The sequence below is a fragment of the Silurus aristotelis genome (genome assembly GCF_946808225.1).
Source record: "Silurus aristotelis genome assembly, chromosome: 26".
Taxonomy (NCBI): domain Eukaryota; kingdom Metazoa; phylum Chordata; class Actinopteri; order Siluriformes; family Siluridae; genus Silurus; species Silurus aristotelis.
The window spans coordinates 393,518-403,517 of NC_139599.1; the positions used below are offsets into that span (position 1 = coordinate 393,518).

At 44.0% G+C, this 10,000-nt stretch overlaps 1 protein-coding gene and 2 long non-coding RNA genes across 6 annotated transcripts in view; all 3 read left to right on the top strand.

Annotated features, from left to right (window-relative positions):
- Nucleotides 1–6,976, top strand: part of LOC310720637 — a 35,544-nt gene extending 28,568 nt beyond the window's left edge. The window contains exon 2 of the long non-coding RNA XR_014531786.1: nucleotides 6,084–6,976. This is a non-coding gene — a long non-coding RNA (uncharacterized lncRNA). The remainder of the gene's footprint in view (nucleotides 1–6,083) is intronic.
- The window catches only part of LOC310720583 (zinc finger Y-chromosomal protein 1), an 8,724-nt gene extending 1,748 nt beyond the window's left edge, over nucleotides 1–6,976 (top strand). For all 4 annotated transcript variants that reach the window (XM_083531296.1, XM_083531295.1, XM_083531297.1 and 1 more), the window contains 8 exons: nucleotides 325–386; nucleotides 824–922; nucleotides 1,092–1,400; nucleotides 1,494–1,643; nucleotides 1,778–1,867; nucleotides 2,112–2,234; nucleotides 2,388–2,525; nucleotides 3,641–6,976. In XM_083531296.1, the coding sequence (XP_083387422.1) occupies nucleotides 856–922; nucleotides 1,092–1,400; nucleotides 1,494–1,643; nucleotides 1,778–1,867; nucleotides 2,112–2,234; nucleotides 2,388–2,525; nucleotides 3,641–4,995 (2,232 nt within the window). In that variant the 5' untranslated portion in view covers nucleotides 325–386; nucleotides 824–855 and the 3' untranslated portion in view covers nucleotides 4,996–6,976. The remainder of the gene's footprint in view (nucleotides 1–324; nucleotides 387–823; nucleotides 923–1,091; nucleotides 1,401–1,493; nucleotides 1,644–1,777; nucleotides 1,868–2,111; nucleotides 2,235–2,387; nucleotides 2,526–3,640) is intronic.
- A 532-nt stretch (nucleotides 6,977–7,508) lies between these two features.
- LOC310720642 lies at nucleotides 7,509–8,415 on the top strand. The gene is made up of 2 exons (XR_014531791.1): nucleotides 7,509–7,560; nucleotides 7,882–8,415. It is a non-coding gene; the product is annotated as an uncharacterized lncRNA (long non-coding RNA).
- Nucleotides 8,416–10,000: the final 1,585 nt, after the last annotated feature.

Here is a 10,000-nt window from a genome sequence, read left to right on the forward strand (position 1 = left end):
TACAAAGATTTTATAAAAAAAACATTTATTACAGTGTAAAAATCATCACTATGTGAAAAGTAGATTTTCTGGATTTAACCTCACTCACTGTGCTGACCTGCTCACGGCCACACCATCACCAGGAGAGAGTGTGTGTGTGTGTGTGTGTGTGAACAGTGTAAACACTGGCATGGTCTTTAATACGTTTACTGCACAATTTAGAGCTGAAGCTGACCAATAGCATTAGAGGGGCGGGGCTAATTCTGAATGTAACGAACTGTAAAAATAATTTGTAAAGCAAACTTCATTCTCTCTCTTCATCTGTGTGTGTGTGTGTGTGTGTAGTGAGTGTGTTCTGCATGGATAGCAGTGTGTTATTGGGACGTCCGTGTGCTAAAGAACGACAGGTACATTTATACACACACACACACACACACACACACACACACACACACACACACACACACACACACACACACACACACACACACACACACGACCTTGTCTCTCGTTCTTCACACATCTGTTTATTACTGCATTCTTTCTTTCTTTCTTTACTTCTTGTTATTTGTCTGCAGCTGATGTGTGTGTGTGTTAGTGTGTGTGTGTGTTAGTGTGTGTGTGTGTTAGTGTATGTGTGTGTGTGTGTGTGTGTGTGTGTGTGTGTGTGTGTGTGTGTGTGTGAAAATGGTTTTCATGGTGAAGTTTAGATTTGGTGAATCATTAACGAGTAATTAATCGAATTAGTGAAGTGACATCATGTATTACTGAAAAAAACTCGTAATTGCGATGCAAATGGACGTGTATCAACGCTGAGCTCTGATTGGCCGGTTTTGTGGTGTAGTTTTGGAGTGAGGCCAATGAGGATTAAGGACGATGGATGAAACTGTGACGAGACTCGCTCTTCGTTCCCAGGAGCCGAAAATCATCCTGCATGGCTCGGGTTAGTGACAGTAACATCTCCATCTCCACACTTTCATGTATGTTCCTCTCTTTCTCCTGATGACGATGATGATGATGATGAGGCTAAATGGGTGTGGCACTACCTGTCCAATCAGCAATTACACATACTCCTAATAACGGCCTTGTGTCTTGTCTCCTTTTGCTCTCAGATGATGGAGGGATGTGTGGGGAGGAGTACGTGGTGGAGCTGCAGGAGACAGTCCTGCTCTCGGATGGAGAGAACGACGGAGAGAATGATGGCGTTGCTGTACGGAGCTTCTCCTCTGACGAGCTGGTCATCCAGGACGCCGTGGAGGACGTGGTCGCCGAGGACGATGAGGGCGTTGCCGTGGAGACATGCGTGATGTCACTGGAGGGTGAGGAAGATGAGGAGGATGGAGTGACGGTGGCAGAGGAAGAGCTGGTCGAGGAGAGAGAGAACGAGCTGCACTCCACCGAAGATTATCTTATGATCTCCTGTGAGACCTTCATCCCTTTATTTATTCATCTATTCATCTGTTCATTCATTCACTCTCTCAGTCATTTTCTCTCTCTCTCCCTCTCTCCCTCAGTGGATGAAGATGGGAAAATGGTGTCTGCTGATGGAGAGGAAGTGACAGTGGAAGGAGCTTTGGATGAGCAGGAAGTCGAGAAAGATGAGGACGGACAGGAAGTCATTAAAGTTTACATCTTTAAAGCCGATTCCGGAGATGACGAGATTGGTGTGTGTGTGTGTGTGTGTGTGTGTGTGTGTGTGTGTGTGTGTGTGAAATAAAAATAGTCTACTTCATTTGTTTAATGATTGCTTATAGTAACACTAGCTCTAGTAACTTATAGTGTGTGTGTGTGTGTGTAGGTGAAGGGGACTCGGACTCTGTGTGTAAACCTCTGAGGGAGAAGATGCTCTACATGTCAGTGAGTGACGGCCATCACACTCACACTGAAGGTCAGTCACTAAGCCACACACGCGCCCACACACACACACACACACACACACACACACACACACTTAGCCTTCTGTAATGAAACAGAATCCAGTTCCTCTTTCTGTACTGTGTTTACACAGTTATATATCAAGGAAAGTTCCTCATTCTGTGGTTTCTCACGTGTGTGTGTGTGTGTGTGTGTGTGTGTGTGTGTGTGTGTGTGTGTGTGTGTGTGTGTGTGTGTGTGTGTGTGTGTGTGTGTAGGGGGCTCTAAGCTTACAGATGAGGTGTATATGGAGGTGGTGGTTGGAGGAGAGGAGCCGGTGTGTAACGATCGAACATATGAGAGCAAAGAATTTATGCCTGTGAACTGGACAGCTGCTTATGGTTAGAGACACACACACACACACACACACACACACACACACACACACACACACACACAGTGATCTAAGCTACTGATGTGCCTAACGCACTCTAATGAATATGTGCATATTGTGTGTGTGTGTGTGTGTGTGTGTGTGTGTGTGTGTGTGTTAGATGACTCGGAGTGCTGTGAGAACAGGAACGGTGCTGCGAGTGCGGTTCTACACATCGATGAGTCTGAGATGCCGCACACAATCAAACAACAACCCGGAAAAACACACAGACGGGCCGAGCACAGACAGGTGCAGACAGGTAACACACACACACACACACACACACACACACACACACACACACACACACACACACACACACACACTGTACATTTACACACACACACACACACACTGTACATTTACACACACACACTGTACATTTATACACACACACACACACACACACACTGTACATTTACACACACACACTGTACATTTACACACACACACACACACACACTGTACATTTACACACACACACTGTACATTTATACACACACACACACACACACACACACACTGTACATTTACACACACACACACACACACACACACACACACACACACACACACACTGCACGTTTACAGGGAAAGAGGAGTTTTCGGGGTGTGAGTGTTTAGTGTAAATATTTATATAAATGGTGATATTGTGAGTTGCTACACAGAGAGAACGTCAGTGTCATTACCATTTAGGACGTCATGATCGTGTCCCATCTGCTCATGTGATTCCACCATGGGAGCATCATTTCAAAGAAACGTATATACGAGTTGGTATGAAAAAGTTTGGAGATTCGCTCTGTTTACAAGAAGCTACTTCATTTATCTACGTTTACACACGATCACCTTCAAAACAGTCCACTGCTCAGTAACACAGTGTTCCCAGTGTTCTTCTGGAGCACTGCTCAGTAACACAGTGTTCCCAGTGTTCTTCTGGAGCACTGCTCAGTAACACAGTGTTCCCAGTGTTCTTCTGAGACGTGTCCTGGAAGTCTTCTTTTTGAAGCACGTTGAGCATCTTCATCTTTGGGAAGAGGGTGAAGTCGGCAGGAGACAAATCTGGTGAGTAGGGGGGGTTCCTGATCTCTCATCGGTCCAGTGATGTTCTTCTGCTGTTGTAGCATGCAGAAGAACGTCGACTTCACGATGTGTCAAACGTCTCTGTAGCAGATTCTGCGTTTGCTCTTCGTTCTAACTCGCTGTCCGTGAAGAAATCATAGACGTGGGAACGCATGTGGGTCAGAACAGCACCAGTTACACCAGGAGTCTCCAAACCTTTTCATACCGCCTTGTGTGTGTGTGTGTGTGTGTGTGTGTGTGTGTGTTCACACACACTCTATGCTCTTATCCCTCTCTCCCTCTCTCTCTCGGTAGCGATCATCATCGGGCCGTATGGTCAGCCCCTCACCGTGTACCCGTGTGTCCTTTGTGGGAAGAAGTTCAAATCTCGTGGCTTCCTGAAGCGTCACACTCGGAACCACCACCAGGACGTCCTGAGCCGTAAGAAGTACCAGTGCACCGACTGTGACTTCACCACCAACAAGAAGTCCAGTTTCCACAGCCACATGGAGGAACACACACAACACACACAGCACACACACACAATCAACACCAAGGCTCAGTTGGAGTCTGAAACGCTGAAAGATTTCCACCAGCAGGCGGCGCCGCTCTTCTCCAATCGCCTTCACACGCAGCAGAAAACAAAGATGGCCGCCGTCCCTGCTAAGAAGACTCACAAGTGTAAGTTCTGCGAGTACGAGACGGCGGAGCAGGGCCTGTTAAACCGCCACCTGCTGGCCGTGCACAGTAAAAACTTTCCCCATGTGTGTGTCGAGTGTGGAAAAGGCTTCAGGCATCCGTCTGAACTCCGCAAACACACGCGCACACACACGGGCGAGAAGCCGTACTCGTGCACACACTGCAGCTACAAATCTGCCGATTCGTCCAACCTGAAGACGCACATGAAGACCAAACACAGCCAAGAGGACCAGGAGACGCCGGCGGTTCTGGAGCAGCACGTGGAGAAGCTCACGGAAACCGTCACCGAGACGCCGCTGGACCACGACCCTGATCACGACCAGGAGGAGGAGGACGACGACAACGACGAGGCTCGGGGGCATCACTGTGACCTTTGTGATCATCGCAGCTCCAATTCCAGCGACCTGAAGCGGCACGTCATCTCCGTCCACACGAAAGACTATCCTCACAAGTGCGACGCCTGCGGTAAGGGCTTCCATCGACCCTCTGAGCTCAAAAAACACGCCGTATCCCACAAGGCCAAGCGGCCGCACCAGTGTCGCCACTGCAGCTTTAAGACTGCAGATCCGTTTGTGCTGAGTCGACACATTTTATCTGTTCACACTAAAGAACAGCAGCAGCAACAGGAAACGCAACAAAATGCAAACGAACAACAACCGGCGCCTTCGTTACAGACGCAGGAGCGAAGTCCACCCAAAAAGACGATCGGGGCGGCGCAGCTGGCACTGGGCGGAGCTCCCATCATTAAAAAAGTCATAGGTGCCAAGGGACCAAGGGAGCGACGTGTGTATCAGTGTCAGTACTGCGACTACAGCACCGGGGACGCCTCGGGATTCAAACGCCACGTCATCTCCATCCACACCAAGGATTATCCTCATCGCTGCCAGTTCTGCTCCAAGGGCTTCCGGAGACCATCCGAAAAAAACCAACACATCATGCGCCATCACAAAGACATGATGCCCAGTGAGTGAGTCAGGGAGCGAGTGAGTCAGTGAGTGAGTCAGTCTGTAATTGAGTCAGTGAGTGAGTCAGTGAGTGAGTCAGTCTGTGAGCGAGCACTTCCCCCTTCATCCCTCAAGTCCTCTTCCTCACTCCGCCTCCATGATCACATGACCACACAGCAAAGTTACTCATGGTGACCTCACACAGTCACATGACTTCCACAGATAGAAGTGATTCCTTTTGTGTGTGTGTGTGTGTGTGTGTGTGTGTGTGTGTGTGTGTGTGTGTGTGTCATATGTAAAACTGAATTATGGGATGTCCAGGCCAGACCACTTCCTTCCAGATGTTTAAAAGTGTCCAATCGAATGTCAGTGAAACATTAGAATCTATTCTGCAGGTGATTGAGGCCACGCCCACTCAGGAAGGAGCGAATAATCAGGGTTCAGTTTAATCTGGTCTGAAATTTAATTCCAGTTCTGTTGAATGATTTCATTGTGACGAACTTTAACCCTGTGTATTTACTGTAAGATGCTGAGACATGGCAGAAAAGTGCGTCACTGTCGTTTATTTTTCTCTGAAATCAAACAGATGATTGGATTATTATGGGATTATTATGGGATTATTTATTATGATGGGATTTTATTCAGTTTTGATTATTAACACTGTATAGAACAGAGAAGGAGATTTATATAAAGGTAAACTATTTCGTTTCTCCTTTTTGCACTTCTCCACACACTCAACTGAAAATCTGTCAGCATGCTAGTGATGAAACACACACACACACACACACACACACACACACACACACACACACACACACAAACTGTTACACTCATGCTATGCCGTCTTCCTAAAGGTTCCTTCATCCACAACCAAACCTTTTGCACTCATTCGAACAACTCCATCCTGGTTTTGTGTGTTTGTGTGCATATGCGTGTGCGCGCGTGTGTGTGCGCGCGTGTGTGCGCGCGTGTGTGTGTGTGTGCTAGCCATAACCTCACGAATCTAGTGAGAGTTGTGTTTTAAAATTAGCATTCTTCTCAACAGAGTATGCAGATAGAAACCACTTTATGCTGTGTGTGTGTGTGTGTGTGTGTGAGAGAGAGAGAGAGGGGAGGGGCACTAAGTGCAACGTCTCACTTCTCTGTGCCATGTATATGTGTACCCCATGTTACCATGGTGACAATACCAGCAGGCTGGTTTCTTATGGAGGACCGCTAGTCACGTGACTTGCGTCATGCTAACAGCTGGACTTCATTCACTTAGCAGGATCGTGCAAGTGCAGTTAGAACTAGCGTGTGTTTCTTAATTGTGATTGTGTGTGTGAGACACTCAGATGTGAGCATTACACACACACTCTTCATTGGAGATGTTTGGGGGACCCATACACGTTTGTAAGGTCATAATGTATGAAACAAACACACACACACACACACACACACACAGTGGCACTTTGAAAAGCATATGTTGTACGTAGACTTTAGTAAAACAATGATTTCATTTTGACGTCAATCCACCAGCCAATCACAAGACAGCTCTGAGAGAAACGCTCACTGCTTGCATGTGATTGGACGAGGGGTGTGTGACGTGTCCTGGCTGTGACATCATGTCATATATAAAGCACTGACTTCCACTTTAATCAACAGCATTGGTCATTCCGGGGTTTCGGTCTCTTCCTGGTCTGGTTTAGCCCCACTCCCGCCCCCCCCCCGCCCCCGCCCCCTCTGTGGTCATTTTTATAGTGAATTATTTATTTGTGGCGCGTGGAGACGGTGTTGTATAGTTTAGAGTAACTGATTCAAAGCGACTGTAACTTATTGTTTTTGTACACAGATCTGTAAAGAGAGAATGAAAATGTAAACACGTTAAAGAAACAGGTTTAATCGTGTTTCCATGATAAAGACGAAAAAAACCTGAATCTGAACTGTGTGTTGTCCTGAGTGTAATGTTCGACATATTTGTTAAAAAAAGAGTTAAAAAGGAAATAAAAGGCAAAGTATTTTCCTGCAAGGTTCTTCACACTTTATACTCTGATCTCTCTCTCAGTATCGATTATCATCGAGCCGTATGGTCACCCCTTCACCGTGTACCCATGTGACCTTTGTGGGGAAAAATATGTAACATGAAATCTCTTTATTATGCTGTAATGAAGAAATTTTACCTTCAATATTTTTTTACACCCTAGATTCTTGTGCAGGATACCTGGACGTTTAAATTGTGTACACACACTTCACGTGATAAAAATAATCACTGAAAAAATTACATTCACACACACACACACACACAGATTTATTCTGCATTTATAATACTGTACTTTATTTTCTCAGTGTAGTTGCAGTTATAAATTCTAACACAAGGGGCAGCATGGAGCTCTACTCAATATCAACATTACTCTGATTCTACTCATTATTACACCCGAAATGTGCAGAAGAGTTTACAATATTCTCATTTCCAGTTTATAAAATGATATTATTTTCACACATTGGCATAAAGAGTCATGTAAAGGTTTCAGCTCCAGTGTTTAGTGTAGTGTAGAGCACAGAGTGTGATTTTCCTCTGGATTCTTCAGTCTGGATGTGTTTAACCCTGTGGAGGTGTGTAACACACACACACACACACACACACACAAACACACACAGGTATGTTCTCTGCTAAAATAAACATACTCCAATCTAGAATATACTTTTAACGTTTAAAACATTTATTTAATCAGTGAAGATGATCGTACTAGGGATCTAAAATATGGGCGGGGCTTAAGATTAGCGAATAAACTCCCAAATATCAGAAAAGTCTATTGGGGCTCTTACCACTGTTCAGTCCGGATTAAATCAGATTCACTGTAAAAAACAGAATTAATTATTAATATTATTGTTGTTGAAGTTGATGCTGTTGATGCTGCTGTACCTGTTCGACAGACTCCATTCGCAATTCCTTTACCTGCACAAAAACAGAATGAAAAAGAATGAACAGATTAACATCGGAATAGTAGTGTGTATAAATATAACACACACACACACACACACACACATTCATATAAAGCAGGAACCTAAAGAACATTTATTCATAAAACAGAAGAAAAACTTACCCACATCTACAACTTTATTCAGCCAGTTCATCACTACAGGAGAGAAAATACACGTGTGTGTGTGAGAGAGATAAATATAATGAATAAACATTAAATAAACAATAAATTCAGTGAATTGTGAGCACAGAGGAAAATAAATAGTCTCTTACTCTGAGTGGACACTGAGGGAGAAAATCACAGAAACAGGATTATTATTATCAATAATAATAATAATAATGATGATGATGATGATGATGAAGAAGAAGAACACTCACATCTCACGTGTTGGGTCACAATTCCCTCCTCTGTTAGTTTTGCTGCAGAAAACAGTTGATGTATAAATTTACACTTTCATGTGATTTTAATAAAAACTGCTGAGTTTCTACTGAAGACTTTACTGTAAATTTAACTTTTATGTCTGTCTGTCTGTCTGTCTGTCTGTCTGTCTGTCTCGGTCTGTCTCTGTCTGTCTCTGTCTGTCTGTCTCTCTGTCTGTCTGTCTGTCTCTGTCTGTCTGTCTGTCTCTCTGTCTGTCTGTCTGTCTGTCTGTGTCTCTGTCTGTCTGTCTCTCTGTCTGTCTGTCTGTTTATGCATGTCTGCCTCTGTTTCTGTGTTTGTGTGTGTGTGTGTGTGTGTGTGTGTGTGTGTGTGTGTGTGTGTGTGTGTATATGTTGAGTTTAAACAGTGTTTTCCCTCAGGTGCTAAATGAGAGTGTTCGAGATGATGAGTCAGGTGTGTTAGAGACTGGCAGTTTGGGGGTGGAGCTGTTGGTGTCTTCTCACCCAGGTCCATGCTTCTGGAGGATGTTCTGGGGTTTAGAATTCCAGCAGGATCTGAAACAGGAAATGCGCGTTTATTTTATTAGTCAGTTTATAAAATACACAAGGAAATCATGATGATTTTAGTAAGTAGAATTTAGTAAAGTCTCAGGACAGCGTGTGGGTGTGACCTGTTTGGGGGCGTGGCCTGTCCTGCTCTGTAATAATATAATAACAACTCAGAAGTTTAGAAATTGGGTTGCCAGGTGTTACATGTTTACTGCAGCTGTAGAATAGATTTGTGGATTTCATTGTCATACTTTTAACTAAAGAAAGTTCACATTACACAGAAGACGAAAGAGAGAGAGAGAGAGAAAGAGAGAGAGAAAGAGAAAGAGAGAGAGAGAAAGAGATTATATTTCAGTTTTTTTTTTACACTATAAATAAATAATAAATATTTATAGTATATTTCACTTTATTTAATTCTAGACTACATGTATTTTGTTGCACACATATTTGTAATATTTGTATGCAGCTGCTTTGGCAATACAAATGTAAGATGTTTGTCCTGCCAATAAAACACACTTACATTGAAATTGAAATTGACAGAAGAGAGATGGACTCAGAACTCACCCAGTTGCTCCTGGATGGTTTTTACCAGAGATTTTTGCTTTTTCTTGGTTTTGTTTCCTTTCGTTTTTCTGCTGTCTGTTGTAATAAAACACACGAGCTCACATGCTGGGAAAACCCTGATTGTGTGATGAAGATTGATGAAGAGTGATGAATTGACGTACCACAATCCGACAGCAGAGAGAAAATCAACAGAACTAACAGGAGATACTTTAGTGACATCTCTATCTCTTCATTCTGCCTCCTGTCTGTTTTCTCTCTTATAAACACCTACAGAGTGCGATAACGACCAGCTATAACATAGTTATTACACTCACACCAAGCCCTGATAAGGAGTCTGACAAAGATCAATTATTATCCTTTAATTGTTGTTTTTGTTCTCAGTAAACACTGAGTGTGTGACGTGTCATGGAGGAATAACCAGCTTTCAGTCAGGTTCATTCAGTTTTATATTTGAAGTCAAGTATTGATCGGTGGATCAGGACTTCTTCCTCTTTTATCACACACATCTGCACCCAGACATGCAGGACCAGGGTCTGGAGAATCATCAGGCACCTTCAGCACCCTGGACAAGAACCTCTC